The 21367-nt window shown below is 35.6% G+C and overlaps 1 protein-coding gene across 1 annotated transcript in view; it reads left to right on the forward strand.

Moving 5' to 3' along the window:
• Window positions 1-17911, forward strand: part of LOC144366786 (broad substrate specificity ATP-binding cassette transporter ABCG2-like) — a 39250-nt gene extending 21339 nt beyond the window's left edge. Inside the window, exons 8-16 of the mRNA XM_078021601.1 lie at window positions 1435-1539; window positions 2146-2393; window positions 5760-5842; window positions 10163-10249; window positions 11348-11469; window positions 12957-13105; window positions 15125-15214; window positions 16633-16718; window positions 17755-17911. Coding sequence (XP_077877727.1) covers window positions 1435-1539; window positions 2146-2393; window positions 5760-5842; window positions 10163-10249; window positions 11348-11469; window positions 12957-13105; window positions 15125-15214; window positions 16633-16718; window positions 17755-17902 — 1118 coding nt within the window. The 3' untranslated portion in view covers window positions 17903-17911. The remainder of the gene's footprint in view (window positions 1-1434; window positions 1540-2145; window positions 2394-5759; window positions 5843-10162; window positions 10250-11347; window positions 11470-12956; window positions 13106-15124; window positions 15215-16632; window positions 16719-17754) is intronic.
• The last annotated feature ends 3456 nt before the right edge of the window (window positions 17912-21367 follow it).

Consider the following 21367-nt stretch of genomic DNA (forward strand, 5'->3'; position numbering starts at 1 on the left):
TAATCTTTTCCTCCTCTATGTTTTTATTTTCAGGTCTTTTGGTCACAGTTGATTAAAACAACATGAATATTTGGGGAAATTCATATCCAAACCATAACAGTGATCTTTCCCTGAAAGTTCAAAATTTAACTACTTGGATTTATATCTAGTTATTCTGTCAGTTAAATATTTATGGAATGGCCCAATATTATTATTTTGAGACCTATAACATATTGCTTTTTTAGTTTTTATTGTGACATGTAATCTTGCTCTGCCTTCACGAGAGCTCATGGAGATACTACTTAACTTTCTAGAAACATTAGACTCAAGATTTAGGACTTAAGTGGGTGTGAGTGATCTATTAGTCAATGGAATGGCTAATCCCAAATCTGATTAGACCAATATTTCAGGGATGACTGATTCTTTGAATTTTTTTATTAAATTATGTGATTTTTTTAACAGCTCATACAATCTGCTTCAGAGATATTTGGGTATGATCATAGATGCTTCTCTATGACCCCAAGCAGTTGTCTTTTTAAATTTGTTTTTGTTTAATATCTCTCCTTTAAAAATAATCAAGCATGGGGGTTGGGGATGTGGCTCAAGGAGTAGCGTGCTCCACTGGTGTGCTTGCGGCCTGGGTTCGATCCTCAGCACCACATACAAACAAAGATGTACAAAAACTAAAAAAAAAATAAAATAAAATATTAAAAAATTCTCTCTCTCTCTCTCTCTCTCTCTCTCTCTCTCTCTCTCTCTCCTCATACTCTCTCTTTAAAGAAAAAAAACTATCTCTCTCTCTCTCTTTAAAAAAAAATTTTTAAAAAGTACCCAAGCATGTATAGGTCTGGGGAGTCCAGAGGAGATAAGAATCAGACCACAGGCAAAGTTTAGATGATTTAAGCCACTACAAGTGAAGGAAAGAGTTCATGTGTACTGTACTGGTCAATTTCTTTCCAGAATGCTACTCTGAAAGATTTGTTCCTCTTTGGAATTATGACAGATTGACAGATGATAAATTTGAAATATTAATTTAATAGGTAGAAAAGCTATCTTGTTGTCATTAGTACTGCCATTCCAGTATTTCCTGGATCAACTCAGAATACAATGCATCGGGGCCTTCAAAACTTCCTTCCTGTACTTAGCCTTAGTCTTATGCAGGAGTATTGATAAACTCAGGAAATTTAGATAGCTTATTGAATTTTACTACTTATTGTAGATAATAACTAATGTAATGTGTTCTAAAGAGTCCAGATTTGGTTGGATATGTATGTATGTATGTATGTGTGTGTGTGTGTGTGTGTGTGTGTGTGTGTGTATATATATATATATATATGAAAATGAGGGAGAAGATGATAATTCTGCCTTCCCTAGTCTCACCCGTCTCACACTGTGTGAGTCCTCTTTACTTTCGAAGACTATTGGGTTGAGTTTTTGGAGTGCCTTCTTTTGCAGGTTATCCCTGTGAGCTGTACAACAGCCCTGCAGTCTTCTTTCTGGAGATCATTAATGGAGAATTTTCTGCTATGGTATTAAACAGAGAGGAAGAAGGGCGTGAAGGTACATCAGTCTCAGATTTACAGTTTTTGCCTAATCAATTTGGCTGAGGTTTTGTGATATGGAAACATATTCTAACAGGGCTTTGTGAATTTGCATTAATGTTGTGTTCTGATACCAGTCAGCAGATAGACTTTGCTACCTGTCAGTGCTATGGTTTTTTGTTTGTTTGTTTGTTTGTTTTAAGAGTGAGCATTTATATGCTACTTTTGATTTTATGGGGGGGTTTCCATTTAAAAATAAATATGTTCATTGTTATAGTACTTATAAATGAGAAACAGTTTTTTATGCATTAACATGTAGAATTAAAGGACCAGATTTTTATATTAACATTATCACTCTGTATGAAGATATTTATTTTCATAGTTATGTTCCAAGTTGGGAGGAAAAGGTCAGTGAGTTTCCTGTATCCGTAATTACAATCATAGTAGTAGCCAGCTCATTTACCTGTGTATTCCTAATGTGAAATGTGGCAATAAAGCTAGTAATTTTTATATTCAAGCTCTAAAATCAAATTGTTATTGAAGAAAGGAGTCATAGAAAAGTGGATTAAATAACTTGTTGTCTGATAGTAGTGATTTTGTTCTTTATTCATTTTTTCTTTGAAAGTCAGCGAGACTGAAGAGCTTTCCAAGGGGAAAATACCAGTCATAGAAACATTAGCTGAGTTTTACCTCAACTCCTCCATCTACAGAGAAACGAAAGCTGAGTTAGACCAACTCTCAGGTGGTCAGAAGAAGAGGAGCTCGGCCTTCAAGGAGACCACCTATATCACCTCCTTCTATCATCAGCTCAGATGGATTGTCTGGCGTTTTTTCAAGAACTTGCTGAGTGATCCTGAAGAAAACATATTTCAGGTGACCTGAGACTCTTTTAATTATGCTGTGAAATACCCCTGTAGAATTAACATGGTTTTGCTATGATCTACTTCAGGAATTGGTTTATCCTCTTCCATTCACTTATTATTCTTGCTTCATTTGGTATGTAATCATGGCCAATAGAACAACAACAACAAAAAAAAATCACAAGTTTTACTTATGGGAAATTTTCTTAGTGATTCTGGGATTACCTCACCAGAATTTTTGTTGATTTAGACAAATTATAATGGGTAATATTGAGTAGAAAAAAATTTTCCTCAAAAAAAATAAAGACAATGTGTCTCAGATATGTATGGGTATTGCATAGCTGTCCACTTTCATTTGCAGAGTCATTCACAGGATCATGTGTTGCATTTTGGGAACTCACAAAGCAGTACACAAAATGAGTAAAAATAAACATTTCTGGTCTCATGCAATTCATTTGTTATGAGGGCAGAGACATGATAATTAATATATTAGATTGCAGAAAGGTCTATACAGAAAATTTAATCACCAACGGAGGGAGAAGAGGGATGGGAGACAAAAGGTAGTAGGGGCAAGAGGGTTGTTTTGCCCTTGAAATGTGGCAGTGAGGGAACATGATGTTAATGAATACAGTTGAGAGTTGTCTAGGCTGACCATTGTCTGGGCTGCCCACTGTCTGGTGGAGGATCCTGTATGCAAAGTGCTGTTCCTTATAATTCACCTTCCTTATTGAGAGATTTTAAACTTTAGAAAGCACTAGATACCTCAAAGGGTTTGCATTTAATGCACAGATAGTAACCAGACTTAACAAGTCTATTCACTGTCAGGTTAACCCTCTTAACTAGGATGATATAATGTAATTTTCTTCTTTGGCTAGCTCTGTGGTCATTGTTGATTATCACTTCTCAAGGTTTTTCTGTTGTTTTTATCCCCTGTGTCATACAAAGCTTTTCTAACTTCCAGTTCATTTTCTGTCATTTGTAAGGAAATCAGTTTAGCTGATTGTTTGGGGTTGAACACCAAGCCTAAAGACACTAGGCCTCTGTCTGCATCTTAAGGAGGCCTAGGACGAAATGCACATTGTCAATCATTGATTTTCAGTTAAGTATTGAAAGATGGCCTTTGTTGGCTCTAATGAAGTACTACTGACTATTTAATGTTAACCATCATAATGTTCATATTTAATTATTGCCTGCATCTGTATTTGAGTCAGATTGTCAATTTCTGCAAACATTTGTTGTGCTTTTGATCTGTCATTTCTCTCAGACCATGGACAGTTTTATGTCCTACCAATCAAAGGTAAAGTTTTACTGTTTCAGAGCAAATTTGATGTTATTTGGAAGCATGTCAGATGACTTAGATTTATCAACCTGCATTATATATTTTTGAACAATGTGATGTAATCCATTCATTCTTTCATATGATTTATGTATCATGTTTCTTACTTGATTCTCAAAGTAGTAGTTCTGGACAGAGTATGATTAGGACATAGCTACCTGCAAATACACCAGGATTGTGCATTTGGTCCTAGGTGTCCTTAAGATGCAAACAGAAGCCCAGTGCCTCCAGGCTTGATGTTCAGCCTTCTGGTCTCATCAGTGAACTCAGTTCTGCAAAAGGAAGTCCAGCAATATTCAGAGAATAGTAGTCTCTAGAATAAGGGGAGAACTCTTAGAGATCCCTGAGTTTAGTGGGACAAATCTCAACAATTTTGTAAATGCTGGAATGTTTGTGTAGGAAGAGGCAAACTCTTTTGTGGAAAGCGCCAAATAGTTAATATTTTAGGCTTTTCAGGTCCATATAGTCCTTGTCTCAGGTAGTTACCTCTCACATTAGAGTGAAAGCAGCCTTAGGTCATAATAAAAAAAATGAACCTGGCTATGTTCTCCTAAAACTTTGATTCATGGATCATGAATTTCATATAAATCTCCTATCAAAAGGCATAGTATTTTTATGATTTTTTTTTAATTTATAAAGCTGTTATTAGTTTGTGGGCAGAAGAAAAAAACAGTAGTTGGCCCCATTTGACCTGTGGAGCATAGTTTAATGATCCTTGTGGTTTAGGATTCTTAAACTGGAGTGTTCTTTTCGCCTAAGTTTTGAAGATAGATTTGTTAAAATGTTAAGATAGATTTGTTTTATGGCTTCCTTCTTATAAGACCCTATCTGTAACCTGATAACTATGTTTTGATTTAAACTAGTTATTTATACAGTTCAGACTTGACCTCTAGCCAGCAGTTGTATTTGGAAGTTCTTAGAATAAATGAATTATCTATATAAAATTATTTAGAATTTATTCAGTGTGCTAAAGTTTTCCTGATTAAATCAATTTGGAAGACATTGTTATCAATCTGTCTGAGAATCATTGTTTCTATTAACATATTGAACATCTATAGATTTTTTTTTAGTAAAAGCTATAGACATCCCTCAGAACATATCCTTGAGAAATATTGTTTCAACATATTTGAACAAAGACTGAGTAACATTTTGGGAGAACTGCTTTTTCATCTTTGTGTTTAAAACAAACCAGATGCGCAAAGCTCAGATATATGGACATTATCACTACTAATGCTTAGTTTTCTTTTTTTTAATGTAAGACAGAATAATATGTGTAACCTCATAATAGTGTGCATGATATTGTCATGCAATTCTTTGTTTTGTTAAATGTTTGAAAACTATAGGAAACATCCTAATACTTATTGGTAGTATAAGATGTCAAGTTGGAATAAAAAAAAAACTAAGAATATGGAGTGTTGAAACTGAAAAATTGAATATTCTTAAAAGTTATTCTGTATGAAAGTAAAGACTCTTGTTTACCTGTTTATATTGCACATTGGTAGAACCATCAGCATTTATTTGGAAGTCTTTCCAGATTAGGGTCCTCACAAACTATTCTTTACAGATCATGCTTAATTTTTTTAAACTTTATTTTCCTTTATGCCATAAATGTCCTTCACTGATTATTTCACATTTTAATACTGTTATAGTATTGAGTTTCATTTGTTCCCAAATGACTTCCCCAGATCCCTGCATGTCTGTTAACTCTAGTAGCATTTGTGGGTTCAGTACCTGAATTGAACTGGACCCTTAACTGACAGTGCCTGGTGGACACTGAGAGTAATTTTAGCTTGTCCAGTAGTCTACTTGTTGTCCTGCCAATTCCCTGAAGAAAAGATACCTTAATTTGCCATCTAATTTAGATAGCATTTTCATAACATATACTGCTTAGTGACTCTGGCCACACCATTAAAGTGTTCATTGAAATGGAGAGATGTGATCATATATATATATATTTGTATCATATAATAATAAATGACATGAAAAATCTTAACTCTAATTGAAATTCTTACCCTTTTTATGTTCATTTTTCTTTTTGAAAAGATAACTGTGGCAGTCATTCTGGGAGTGGTCATAGGTGCATTTTTCCTGGCACTAAAACATGATTGTACTGACATCTACCATAGGTAGGTAAATTTGGATCTTGATTTTTATAAAATTCCATTACATTATTCAAGCTTGTAGACACCCATTCAAGAATTTGAATTTATGATAAGTATGATGCAAAACTCAGGAAAGAGTCAATATTCTTTTTACACATGTATACATATGTGTGGTAAATTATATGCAAGCTGAAGTTTACCCTTTCAGCCATTTTTATATGTACAGTTCAGTGGCATCACATACATTTATACTGAGCATCCATCACTGCTATCCACCTCCAGAACTTTCTTTCATATTCTGAAATGCAATCTTCATACCATTGAATAGTAAGTCTCCATACCCACCTCTCCCAACCCTTGGCAACCATCTTTGACTTTCTCTGTTGCAGTCATGTAATATTTTTTTTGCATATGACTGGCTTATTTCCCTTAGCATAATGTTCTCAAGGTTCATCCATACTGTAGTATATGTTGGAATTTGTTTTTTAAGGCCAACTAATTGTCCATTATATTGTTTATGCATCCATTCATGAAAGTCTGTGTCATTGACCCCTTTTTGGGGTCCGTATTACTCAGTATTGTGAGTAATACTGCGATTAGTAGAATTATCTCTGTGAGTCTCTGATTTCACCTCAATGGGGTATATTGAATGGCTGGGTGATAAGGACTTTCTGTTAAGATTTCCAAGACCTGCCATGCTGTCCTCCACTGCAGCTGCACCATTTTCCATTGTTCCAGCAGCATGCAAGGGTCCCAGTTTCTCCACATCCCCACCAGAACTTGTTCATTTTTATTTTTGTAAATAATAGAGATCTATTGGATTTTTGGTGAATATCTTGTGAAGTCTTTTGCCTTTTCAAAAATTTAATTGTTTTATTTTTTCATTATTGTTGACTTTGAGTTCTTTATATTTATGAATTTCTGATCCTTTATCAGTTACTTAATTTGTGAATAGTTTCTCCTATCTTTTGGGTTATCTATTCACTCTGTTGGTAGTGTGTTTGACACATAAATGTTTCTATTTTTGATGTAATCAAGATTGTCTGTTGTTGTTGTTACTAGTGAGTCAATTTCTTTGAATTTTTTTGGGGGGAACATAGGAGTGTCAGTTAAGAGGACAGAACTCAGTTTTTTCTGTTGTGTGGAGCACTCATATTACTTTTTGTGATTGTTGCCTAGTTTCAACTGTAATGTGTCCTTTAATCTCTTCTCATGATGAGAGATTTAACTGGCTGTGTCATGTCCTGAACATAGGTGCTCAGCAACATCTCAGACCCAGGGTCCTCCTCATAGTTCATGTATGGAGAACCATATGTGGCTACCTGATGGGATGGCTGCCTGTCATCCAGAGCCTAAGGTTACCTCTAAACAGCCAAAGGGGCTGTATGGTCTTATCCCCATTTTATTATAGAGGGTGATTGTAAAAGCTTGTGTTGAGTCTGTTTTGATACATGGAGAAGGCTGGCTATTTTCTAAACTAAGAATGAGCATTGTTTAGATTTACACTATCCCCCAAACTCTCATATGTTGAAGGGTTCCCCAATGCAGGAGTGTTCAGAGGTGGGGCTTTTGGGTAGTGATAGAATCATGAAGGCACATTTCTCCCCAGTGGATTCATCAATTGATAGTTAGAAAGACTAGTGGGTGTGGGACCTAGTTGGAGGTAGCAGGTCACTGGGGGCATGCCCTGGTGGAAGGTTGATCTTTTCCCTGGCCCCTCCTCATCTCTCTTTCTCTCTGCTTCCTGGCTGCAATGAGCTGAGCAGCTTTCCTCCAGCATCACTTCTGCCATAATATTCTGCTTTAACCCCAACCAAAGAAGCCAGCCAAGGGTGGAATGAAACCTCTGAAACTGTATATCAGTGTAAATTATTTTTTCCCTGTAAATTGTTTATGTCAGAGCCAGGTACTGCCTATAATCCCACTTACTTGGGAGGTGGAGTCAGAACAGCCTCAGCAGCTTAGCAAGATCCTGTCTCAAGACAAAAAAATAAGGACTGGGGCTGGAGCTGAGTGGTAAAGAGCCCTTGGATTCAACCCCCGGTTCCAAAAAACATTGTTTATGCTAAGCATCTTGGTCAATTTCTTGAGATTATTTTTGAAGAATTTAGACATCAACCTTATTTTAACTTGTCCTTTTGACTTACCTTTGTTCACATTTTCTGTGGGCATTTGGTTATGTAAAAGTAGCCTGTGTGTGTGGCTTACCTAACAGTGATTTATTCTTTTGATTAGAAAACAGTAGTTTTGCATCATTTTGGAAACTATGTCCTTACAGCACTCTCCAGCAGTGACTATCAGTCCTTTATTATTTGAAATTGCTAGGGAGGCCAAAGGTTTTGTTCTTCTTTGGGATCAAGTACTATCCTTGCACTTTCTCTAACCTGTATAACTAAGAACTGGCTTTGAATTCTATGTAGAGTGTGAGCACCTTTGATTCAATAGCTTTATAAGTTTATAGTTATGGCTAAGCAAATTTGAAAAATGTATTTTAAAATGATTCCACTAATCCCAATTCTAGATATTTATGGAAATTATTTGAAATCAGTTTGTGAAAAAGGTGTCATCAGTCCTATGTTCATTGCAGCACTATTCACAATAGTCAAGTTAAGGAATCAAAGTGCCTGTCAGCAGATGAATGGGGAAAAAAATGTAGTATGTATACATAATGGAATACTATTCAGCCCTAAAAAATGAAATTTTGTCATTTGTGACAACATGGATGGAAGTGGAGAATATTATGGAAAGTAAATTAATCCAGGCTCAGAAAGACAAATAATACATATTCTCACTTATACATACATTCCCGAACAATTAAATAATTCTTAGAAGCATAGAATAGAATAGTAAACGGTGGTTGCCAGAATCTGAGGGATGGGCAGAATGAGGAGATTATGATCAAAGGGTACAAAGTCTCAGATTGAAGAGACACATTTTTTTTTAAATTTTTTTGAGATACATTGCTCATTGCTGTGAAGATGCTAAATAATAATATACCTTTCAAAATTGCTTGGATTAAATTTCAAATGTTTTCACCATGAAAAATGATAAATATTTGAAGTGGTAGAGATCACCTGAATTACCTTGACTTCATTATTTAACATATTTATGAATAGTATCATTACTTTGTACCATATATGCACAAGTATATTTTGATTTATTTGAAATTAAAAATTAAAATCAATCAGATAAATAATAGATATGACAAATGTAAGTTACTATCTTATAAAGAATTAGAATGAATTGGTTCTGTAATAATAAAAAGTAATATAAAATAAATCATATTATGTATCTGAATGAATTTCATTGTCTTCTTTCTCAGAGTTATGAACACTATAATATCATTAGCTATATTGAACTGAATCTTTGCTATATCCCATGCATCTCAAATTAACTTATAAGTTTACATAAGGTAAATTTTTGGACTCAAAGTTATGTAGTTGATTATCTACTAGGCATGGCTGTTTCCTATTTATTTTAATTATCATATTAACATTTACATGTTTACACATTTACAGGTACTATTATTTCATCATTCTTTAGGCATTAGGAAAATATATGGAGTGTCTCTGGACTCCTGTTTTTCCTTTAATATAGCTGGAATTGTTCACTTGAATTTATATTTAAAATATTTTTTCCTCTTGTTTTTTATGTCACTTAACTGATGTACTACCTTATCTTTTTTTTTCAAAATGTTTCAATTAAAAATCATTCATATCAGTTAAGTTGGTTTGAAGAGAAGCTTGTTCTTATTTCCAGGAGGTTGGTATATAATCATAAAAATTATATATATTTTTAAAAAAAAACACAATTCTTTTACTGAGAAGGTACACAGAATTTTTTTTTCTTCTTAAATTATATCTCTTTGATTTATTTTTGAAGACCTTGTAGGAAGGTGGCTGTCCTGGTCAAGGATGACTGTTGGGCTTTGCTGACGTGTGTGCTGTCTGTGTGTCTGAAGGAATGGAGTGTGGGTTCCTTCTAACATCTGGCATTTTTCTTCCACATGTCTCACCATTTTCTTGACTCAACTTTAAAATCAAACTGGCTAATTAAATTTTTAACCATCTGAGAAGTTTATTAAATTTGCTGTTTCTCTGTTTATATTTTAGGAATGGTGCCAAGCATTCATTCCTAAAATATAAACAGAGAAACACTGAATTCAAGGTGATGGTATTTCTTTGACCAGATAGCTCAGGCTGCCATAACAAAATACTAAAGACTCTATTTTAAAGAAAAATGTTATATAATTTGTGGAAGGAGATCCTGTGAGTTGAAAGCTGATCTAATAGCTTTGAATTGACTGAGGATTTTTTTTGTTTGTTTGTTTTTCTGTCCTGGCAGAGCCCGGGCACTCTGTACACTGACTATCTTCCAGAGTTTGGCCGGCCTGTTAGGAGGAAAGAGTGTTGAACTGGAGAAGCTCTTTAGGTGAGTAGGTTTTTATTTCGGGAGTGGATCTAAAATTGGGTCAAAGGTGTGACCCAGAGGATTACCAGTATTTTTCTTTTATTTCTTGGTTTGTTTAGTTGACAAATATAAACTGTATGTATTTATCATTGTGTAACATGAGCTTTTGAAATATGTATGCAGGTTATCACAATTAATTGAAAACAAGCAGTCAAGAGTGAAATAGAAAATCAAGAGCTTGTGGGGCCTGTCACCAAAGGAAAACAAAGTTTCAGAATTAGGTGTGGTCATCAGTTTGCAGTGCTGCAGAGAAAGCCAGCAATAAAGAGCTGAAAAGTATCTTTAGGTTTTTTGGAAACAACAGGCCAACATGACCCTTGCAAGAAAAGTTTGAAGTTCTTAGTAGAGAGTTAAGTTGTAGGATTAGCAATTGGAGGTGAGAGTACAGTTGGCCTTAGTGGATGAAGGAATGAAAAGATCAAGAGGGCAGTCTTACACTAAAAAGCAGACTGGGTTGTTTCTTCTGCTTTCAAAAATGGAAGATATTTTACCCTATTTATATGCCAAGGACTGGAATTATCAGAAAGGGAAGGAATGAAGATACTGGTGGAAGAGTTTTGAATTTCAGGAGAAAGACATCAGGAAGAAGAAAGATGAGGGTTTGGTAGCTGATGGGTGTATTGCTTGGTGATCGTTGGAGGGAGAAGTCATTTTCTTTTTCTAACATGAGAGTAGCAGAAGTATAAAAAGTTTAGGGATCATAAGTTGCTTTGAGGCCTTGGAGAGTAACAGTGTCATCTTTTACAGGGTCAGAATTGGAGTGAAGAAAATCTTCTGTTACTGCTAAGATTAGCCCTTTTGGTACTACTAAGAAGGGGTCAGCCTGAGAGGAGAAGCAGGGTATCTGAGAAGAGTGAGGAGATGCAGACTCTGTGTCCCACCTCCAGGGAGGCAATACCTGCAATGGAGAAGGGATGGGGGCAGGGTGGGAGGGTCAGCCTGGAGCCTGTGGGCAGCTGGTGGCAGACCTGGTGGCAGCAGGAACCTGGACAGCAGTGTCTCCACTGGGCTGTGCCTTAGACTAATCTGGGATGTGTGGTGTGTGTTTTTGTTTTGTAGACAAGAGCTTATTAGTGGATGGTATGAAGTGTCATCTTACTTCTTTGGAAAACTGGTATCTGAATTACTACCCAGGAGTTTGCTGCCAATTATATGTACTTGTGTAGCATACTTCTTGATAGGTAAGTACCAATACAAAGAGAATGTGTCTTTAGTTTTGCTTATGTGTTAAAACCAATTTCTTTTGCAAGCATGTTTATGGTTCTTACAACTAGAAGTACACACTTCCCACCACTAGGGAAGTGTGTATCCATTGTGCATGCTCAACAATAGCCATTCAGTTGAGTATTGTTTTCAAGTCTTTCCCAAGTGAAGCTTCTTGTTTTTTATTTTGGTGCCATGCTGGGTATCAATCCAATGGCTTCATGGATGATAGACAAATGCTCTATCTCTGAGATACATCCCCAGCTGTTTTAAAAATTTTTGTCTTGATCAGGGTCTTTCTAAGCTTCTCAGACTTATCTGAAAATTTAGATCATCTTGCTTCAGTCCGCTGAAGAACTGGGATTGCACACATGCCCCATGCTCTACTCAACAGAACTTTCAATATTTACAAAACTTCATTTTACCAAGATGCCATGTATCATGAAGAAACATAGAAATGATTTATAAAAAACTCAACACTATGCTGAGGAGCTGTGATAGTTATTGCCTATCTATCTATATTGTTTCTCTTTGTCTCTCAACATGTGACTATATACAGATAAAATTTAGATTGGTATGTATTATTGATAAGGTCTAAGAGATATATAGAAAAGTAAAGAATCTGTGTATACATGTCTTCTTTCCCTATACCCTTAATAATGAGAGAAAGATGGTTACTTTGGGGTTTGATCATTGTTGCATTGTTCTCAGACTTTACCCCAGGGTCATTGCTTCTGAATTTCTATATGTTTCTCTATTTCTCACATACACTGGAAATATCTATTTATGATAACACACTATAGTATAAGAACCAAAAACTTCCGGTATACAAATAAGAGGTGTATTATAAGGAATTGATCATGGTATCTAGGCCCAGACTCCTGATCAGTGTTTTTATAGCTGTTCCAAATCTTTAAACTATATAATGAATGTTTGCTTGGTACACTTTTTAAAGTATACTTATCTTATTCCATTCTCTATCACAGAGCCATGTGATGGTTTGTCTGGGAGACTTAGGTATGGAGATTCCTTTCTTTCCCCCAGGCATTAAAACCACTGAAGTTGTGAAACCTGATTCCTGTTTCTTCAGTAATGCAGTGACAGCAAATAGTGAGCAATGTGGTGATGTCTGAGTATAGGAGAAGGCAGTATAATTTGACCAGTTGTGTTACCTGTGCCTCTCCATCTAAGTAGTTCTGAAGTTTGTCCTAATTCCACATAGGAAAACAGAGGTGCTATACGGAAAAGTGCTTTGCAAGTAAATGTACAAAAGAAATCTGTGTGGTAACTTCATGCAATTATATATAGGTGAAAATTAAAATTGCTGGCCCATGGTAGTTGGATGTGGGTAACTTTCTTCATTCAGGTATTAATTGCTCTGAATATTAGCATTATTTGCATGGTAAATGATCCTGAATACATATTGACCTAGGCAGCCGTGCTAAACCCTTCTTTTTTTTCTAAGGATTGAAACTGGAGGCAGAAGCTTTCTCAATCATGATGCTTACTGTTTTGATGGTGTACTATTCAACTGCTTCCCTGCTACTGGCTATAGGTTCACATCAACGTTATTTCATAGCAGCAGTTTTAAGTACCTATTATCTGTTAATGCTGGTGAGTATAAACTGTACTTCTCTCAGAAGGAAATTTCCCCTTCTTTCTTTATTGTGCCTTTACCTGTCATTTAAAACCTACTTTGAGTATTCTATACATGGGATTTGGTCGCTTCCAGGAGGCCTAGATGAGGTATATTCTAGAGAATTTACCAGCTTTCCTTCTCAACTTTATCCAAGCTTATTTTGCTAGTGTTCTAATGTCGTTAGTATGAACATGTCTTTAGTGATGAGCTTTTAAAAGACACTTCTTGATAGTATTGAATAAGACCTTGAACTTTAGAAATCAGAGTAATGCGATCAGTAGACTCTACCTGATTTTCATGCTGGAGTTAGAGAACTCCCAGCTGTTTAACCAGTGGAGACAGTTTCATTGGATGCATTGAAACTCCAAGGTGAATGTGAAGCTCCTTGAGAAGTGTAATAGTGTGTGGCATGGGGAGGGGGGTCTTACCTGGGTCCTGTATTTTGAAAAGGAGTGTTTTAAGAATACTGGAAAATTCCAAAGTCCACAGTACTAGGTGATTCCCTTTTTGTGTTCCTAAGAATCTCTATATCAAGTATTTCTGCTTATCTTTTCTTTATAATAGTTACTTAATTCTAATCTCACATGGACCTAAAGTTTGTAATCACATAGATGAATTAACAGATAAACAGAACAAGTTCCCCTGTTTTGTTTTGTTTTTTTTTGTGTGTGTGTATGTGTGCTGCTGGGGATTGAACTCAAGGCTTTGTGCACATGAAGCAAACACCCTACCCACTGAGCTATATCCCCAACATAGTTCTCACATTTTTGTTCCATGACATGGACTAAATAGGAGTGCTTAACCAATTAATGCACTTGTCATCTCTGCTACAATAGATGTCTTTCAGTGATACATAATCAGCATAAGTTCTTGTCAAAGTGTAAATCTTTCATTTCTGAATTTCTGAATTTGTCAACTACAATGTATCTCATTCAGAAAGTGATGTCTTGTTTATATTTCATGTAATAAATAAAATATCCTTTAATAAATACAGATGAATTGTTTGATTTATGGGATATTTTGACTGAATATTATGTAAAGGATCTTGGTAGAACCTTAAAACCATAGTCATGAAACCACATATTACTCAGAGATGGTATGTGTTATATGAAGCACTTGGTTAGGTCAAATCTAAATGTGGGCAGACATACAACGTTGTCATTATGTTGTTATCCTAGTGGTACCAAGTACCACCTAAATTGTACCATTTAGGACAAGTGTTATGTGAACCTCATAGCTGTTCCTTGTATTTTGAGAAGTTGTTCCTAGTATCTCTATTGTAATATTAATTTCTGATAGCTTTAAATGGAAGTATTGACCATATTTTCTGCTGTACTTCATCATATTATTGTGTTTATCAGTTCTAGGCTTTGGGTAATCTGAATCCTGCATTCTGAACCTCAAATTATTCTTAATGTCATTTTTTAGTCATTATGCCATAAAATATGTATTGTCAACTACTTATATAGCATTTGTGTTATAGTATCATTAAGGAATATGGAAAGGATTTGAAATATATAGGAAGTAATATTAAAGTAAAAAAGGAAGTACATGATTTACATGCAAATACTACACCATTTTAAAAATAAGGTATTTGAATACCTGAAGATTTTGGTATCTGTGAACTGAGGTTCTGGAACCAATCCCCCTCAGGTACCAATGAATGACTATTTCTTAAACTTCCATTGTGTGCAGTTACAGAGAATGTTGAGGACATAGTCTTAATAATTTTAGATCATCCAAATAGTATATATTATGCAGATTATAGGAAATGGTCCTTCCTTTAAAATAATAAACAACCTTAGATACACAGAGGTGTATACACATTCAAACGATGAAGATTTTTTTTAGAGTAACTGGAAGGAATATGAAGAGAGATGATCCTAGTGGAAATGTTTGGAAAGTTGTAGAGTTGAAAGTTGAAAAGGGTATTATCTAGAATTCTTCATAAAATCACAAGTTGGGTTCTGATTCATGGTCTTTGCTTTTTATAGGGTTTATTGGGTATATTGCTGACTTTCACTCCTCTTCCACCTTGGCTATCATGGCTTGAGTACTTCAGTATCCCTCACTATGGCTATTTGGTAAGTTGTCTTAATCTCTTACAGTACATGTGTTTCCAAGCTATGAGAAAAGCAAAATAAAGCCTGACCAGCTCATTTCCCCAGCCATGAGCTGTGAATGTCTGTGATTTTGGAGTTTCCTTTCAAGAGCAATTAATGAGACTATCCTGTTAGCCTCAGTTAGCACAAGTCCCTGGGGTCACATGGGGTTTTCCCCAGTCACCCCATTGTTTGAGGAAGAGGAAAGTCATAGATAAATCTCATAGTAAAATGTGAAAATAAAAGTTGATGATAAACATGTAGTGTTTTAGTTAAATAAGGAAGTAAATGAGAGGATGAGAGACTAGAATTTATAGTTTATATCAAAAGGAAAACTAGAACAGAACAAAAATCATATAATACTCAAAACCATATTGTCTTTCATGAGCTATTCAACTCCAAAATAACCTGTGTCAAAATAGAATGATTACATTTTTGACTATCATAATTAAAATGGATTGGAAAAAATAAATAAGAGAAGATTGCTATTATAAATCAGCAATATTCTTTGAGCTCTATTATGTAAGGAAAATAAAAAGAGACACAGAGACAAGATACAGAGGCAGACTAACAGAATAGCCAAGCTGTCAGCTTTATTTATTTATATCAATAAGTTTCATTAGATCATTGGCATCAGTAGTACATTATTGCTCATTGTGTCATTAGGCAGCTTACAGAGTAAGTAACATTATGCAGCTTATTCTTCACTTACATGCTACAGTTGCAATATGTAATGTTAAGAGGTTTGTGTAGCTCTTAAGTGTCCGTTGTTTAAATTTACTGTTATATGGACAGGTTCAGCTGCAGTGGAGCTTTGTGAAACATTGTAGTTGTCTAACAAGAGAGTTTTGTTTATTCTCAGGAGCTGTGAGCCTGAGGTCAAGGTTGAGGCTGATAAGACTCTAGCACAGATCCTCCTTATGCAGAGCATTCCTACAGCAGATAGGCATCCTATGTCTTTGCACAGAAATTTTCCTAGCAGCCAGGCATTCTGTGTCTTTGCACAGAAACTTCCTAGCCACCAAGCATGCCACAGTTATGAAGCCATCAAAGATTCCAAACCAAATCACAGAACCATTTTACTGTTATATCATTTTAAATATAGTGTTCAAACTATAAAATTGGGAGAGAAGGAAGTAACCACAGTCTAATCTAACCAGAGTTCTCCTTTCTTATCCAATGGGAGCCAGCATCTCAACCCTAGCCTACTTTATTTCCAGGGAAAATTAGGTACTTTGCTGTGGCAAAGACATGGCAAGAAAGAGAATATTTTTTAGAAATAATCATAAACATTAAACTTGAGGGCATAATTGTGATAATCCCTTGACACTATTTACCCTGCCCCCTTGTGATAATCCCTTGAAACTATTTATCTTACCCTTCTCCCCCTTGTGTTTTAGGCTTTGCAACACAATGAATTTTTGGGACGAAACTACTGTCCAGAACTCAATACAACAGAAATCAGTAGCTGTTCCAATTATGTAATGTAAGTTTGCATTCAGTGTCACGTTGGGTTTGCTTACTATCATAGTATGATATGGAAAGGTCCCTGGCCTTAGAGCTGGTAAGGATTCTTTCAAGGTCAATAAGACTTTCTAAGCCTAAGTTTTTTAACTCGTAAAGTGAGTTGTTGGGCACTAATGTATGTGAACATGTTGTGTAACTCTTGTTCTCTTAACAGTAAAATATTATCGAATGTGAAAAAATGAGTTCTTTTTCAGAACATTTGAATTTGTAATAGACTATTTTCATGGTTTACTAAGGGCTTATAGTCTGTGAACCTCTGGATTGGCTACTGGTAAGCCCTGCCCAGGTGCTTTTCTCACCTCTGACAGAGGCACTCCATCCTGCTCTCCTCTAGCTGCTACTTAAGGTTTGAGCCTGATCCTAGACCTGCTGGTATCTTCTCATTGCTGACTATCTGCAATACTCATTATAGTATTGGTGTGAGAGCTGACAGAACAGAATTCTGTTCACAAGCCCTTTTCCCCCCTGGTTCTGGTTTTAGAATTCTTAGCCTATTTTTTGGATGACTATCTTGTGATGTAAGCAGAATTTAAGGAGCTTTGATCATATAAACAGGGGACAGAGTTGTCATCATAAAAACTGAGGTTTTCCCACGAGGAGAAAATGAATTTACTTGATCAGTATTTCCTTTGAAGAGAGCAGCATTATAGATTTGAAAACAGATGAATCTGAGAAGCCTAGGAAATTGGTTCATAGTGTGAATCTGTAAACTTGGCCAAGTAAGTTAAGCCTGCATCATCTCCTTTTTGAAATATGCATAATATTTATATTCCCTTAGATTGTTTTACGAATTAACTAAGCTGTCAGGCACAGGTTGCTTAATATATCTAGCAAAATTTGAAGTACTCAGTGACTGTCAGCTATTACTTATGAAATGACAGATACTGAATATTTAGATGACCTGTAGACTTCTTTAACAAAGGAATAGCAACTATATTTAGTACAATTTGAAAGATGTTAGGAATATAATCATATATTTTTGTGTTGAATTTCAGATGTACTGGTGAAGAATTCTTGACAAACCAGGGCATCGATCTCTCACCTTGGAGTTTATGGAAGAATCATGTGGCTTTGGCTTTTATGATGATAATTTTCCTCACAATTGCCTACCTAAAATTGTTATTTCTTAAAAGAAGTAATTAAAATCACCCTTAATATACTATGAGTTACTCTTGCATTAATAAGAAGCACCTTAATTTATTTTAAGTATCCAGTGAAGACTTTTTTGTTGTGTATGATTGCCAACATACTGTTGAAGTGTTTTCAATAGAAAAAATTTTCAGAAAAATCACAGCTAACAGAACTATAAATGAAAGAATCCAAGCCCAAAACTAGTATATATAAGTTCCTCTTATTAGACAATAATTATGGGGAGAAATTCAGTTGAATTTATCAGTCTGAAAAAAGAGAAATGAATTCTAGAAACTCTTGACTAGTTATAATATCTCCGACTGATTAGTTTTCTCATTTTTCAACCTCAATACATAGGTTAGTAGCCCTTCTATTTTAATAGTTTATAAACTATGACCTGCCATTACTTAATAAATAACAAATATGTTAAAATATTAATGCTATATTGGAAGAATGAAATCTAAATTAGATTGAAAAAACAGTGATATTTCTAGGGTAAAAAATTCATGATGATAATGAAACATGTCTATGATTCTGGCCATTCCTACCTCACTGTGTACATGCTTTCATATTACATACTTCTAGTGGGGGTCTCAAATCTTAGTAGTCTTTACTATGGGTTTGAGATTTAGTTATACAGAAAGCCAGGCCGAGGATATGGTTCTTGTGAATTTCTGGGATATTCTGGCTCTGAAATCACTTCACTCCCCAGATGTCTCGGTGGCATATATGTGGTTGCTTCAGAATCTCCTGAGAGCTCTGTTAAGACACCCATGTCTGGCCCTGCCTGTCTCAACACAGCAGCACCTATGAACCTGCCTCCATGAAGAATTTGCCAGGGCTAAATTTGGTCATTTCCAAGGTCCTTCCAAGTTTAAAAACTTTAAACTTATAGTCTAATGACTGTTGTATCTGGGCCCACACAGGATCCCCCCCCCCACTTGTACACCTCGTTTATTTCTATACTCTGTGTTCATCCTCACCTTTACCAGAAATGGGAAAGTATTTGCCAGTAATACTGAAATATTTTTAATCCTTTCTTTGATTGAAGGGTATGTAATAAAAAGTACAGTTCAATGAATTACCAAAAATTAAGATGTGTGTAACCCCAGTTCAGGTCAAGAAGGTAAAACATGGCCAGCACTCAGGAGGCCCATGTGCCCTTTTCCCAACCACTACTTCCTCTTTTCTCCATGGGTTGTTTTGGAAATGACACTTGTGTATTCATCTCTGTTACTGTTATCAGAACATCACTACAGCTCAGGTTTGTTTTTGTGTGCACCGGTACATAGTTAAGTCTCCTTCCCACATTTTTTGGTAAACTTTTAATTTTCAAGTAATCTAAGATTTATAGAAAAGTTGAAAAGATAGTGTAGGAAGCTCTCATGTGCCCTTTACCCAGATTCACTTAATATTAATATTTTATATGATTCATATAAAACAAGGTATAGTGATGAGGCTAAAAATTTACATCAATGCATTGCTGTTAATTCAACTGCACACTCTGTCCAGATTTCACCACTTTTCTACCATCATTGTTTCACTGTTCTGGGCTACAGTTCAGGAGGTCACAGTCCATCCAGCTACCCTTCCTAAAAGCAAAATACTTACAGGAATCAAGCAATTTGGGGGCGAGCCAACAGAGATCCCCAGTTAATGGTGATCTTGTATATCATTTTAGCCCTTCAGAGCTGCCTGCAATGTTGTTACAACATGTGTCTGGACAAAGGTTTGTATTTTTATATTTGAACTTTAAGGAAAATATTTTTCTTCTTATGATTTGACTAAGGCATCATCTCAAAACTTATACAGTTTTCCTGGTTATTATGTGAATATCAGGTGAATAAATTTTTACTGTGTTTTGTACAGTTCTGGCCATTCCTACCTCACTGTGTACGTGCTTTCATATTACATACATCTATAACTTACCCTCACACTAGACCAATCAGAACAAGGCAAATTATCAAAATTATAATACCAACTTTCAAAATATGAATTTAATAAGAATATATACTAGTATGTTTATCCAACTTTTGTATTATATTTATCTTTTTACTTATATTTTGTTTTGTTTTATTTTTGGTTATACTGGAGATTGAATCAAGTGATGGTCTACCACTGAGCTCATTCTTTCAAGACAGCTTTTAGCAGGATCCTTCCATTTTCTTGGGTGACCCGAATTCCCAATGGTTATTCTGTTTGACAGATTCATAGTGAAAGCAGGCTTATAGTCAATTTTTCCATCCTGTGGGTGAAGTAAAGATTCACTGGCTAATACTATCATTTCAATGAGATGCCATTTTCTTCATAGTGTTCTGTATATTAAAAGTTAATTTTTTTAACTAAGTCTTGGGTTTAGTTTTTCTCCAATAGTATTAAATATTTTCTATAGTCAATACCATAATCAACATTTCATAAAATAAATATATGTATATATTAATTTTCATAAAACATCTATTTTTTTCATAAAATACACACACACACACACACACACACACACACACACACACACGTATATATACATATGGTATGAAAAACTCCAAAACCTTATGTAGAGGTTTCTCAAGATAGCAGAACACATGAGGTCATTTTCCTGACTGCTCCATGGTGTGAAATCAAGAAAGCAGATAGGCAGCTTCTCAGCAAGGTGAGTGAAAAAAAAGGGGGCGGGAGGGCTTTACTGAGATTTAATATTGGACATTCAAAACAGGTTAGGGACTCAGAAGTTTGGATATAATAAAATGAGATATAAATCCCCAGTGCCATTGCTGGGGTTGTAGTGACTGACATCAGAGGCAATAGCCAGAGATGTTCCTCCAAGAGCAACTTGGAGGGATAAGGGAATTATTTTATTTTTAGAAGGCCTGAGGCATATTTTGATATGGAGAGATCAGAGATCAAAGGTATTGCCCAACTAAATTGAAAGGCATGCTACATAATTTCCTTCTGTGGGAAGAAGATGAATCTCTCCTGCTGCTTGTGGAGGCCAGAGGAAGGAACGATTTTGCAGCCATTGTGCAGGGGCTGGCAGCTGAGGGAACTTGTTCCTGGCAAACTTATACTGCATGACATAGAGTGTATGTAAGTGACCAGGAGAAAGTAAAAAATGGAGAGAGGTTTGCACACAGGTATACTGATTGTGGAAATCCACCCAACTTCTCCCTTCCCCTTCAATCCTGCCACTTGCATTACTTGCTGAGAGAGATGTGCATAGCCCGGAATTCACAAGGGTGGAAGAATTGAAGACTGAGCCTGATAGACAAGGAAACATAGGGTCCACAGGTGATGGAGGGGGCTAAAAATTGGCTTTCCACCACATGAGTAGAACCTAGGGTAGATCTCTGGTGTGTAGTCTTCCAGTACGGACTTGGCCCTGCCAGTATGCTGATTTAAAATCTTTAGACTAATCACTATTCAATGAAGAACCTGAAGCCTACCAAAGCCTAAACCCCACCACTAAAAGCTCTACCTACAGGA

This window comes from Ictidomys tridecemlineatus, chromosome 9 (genome assembly GCF_052094955.1).
Source record: "Ictidomys tridecemlineatus isolate mIctTri1 chromosome 9, mIctTri1.hap1, whole genome shotgun sequence".
Lineage (NCBI taxonomy): Eukaryota > Metazoa > Chordata > Mammalia > Rodentia > Sciuridae > Ictidomys > Ictidomys tridecemlineatus.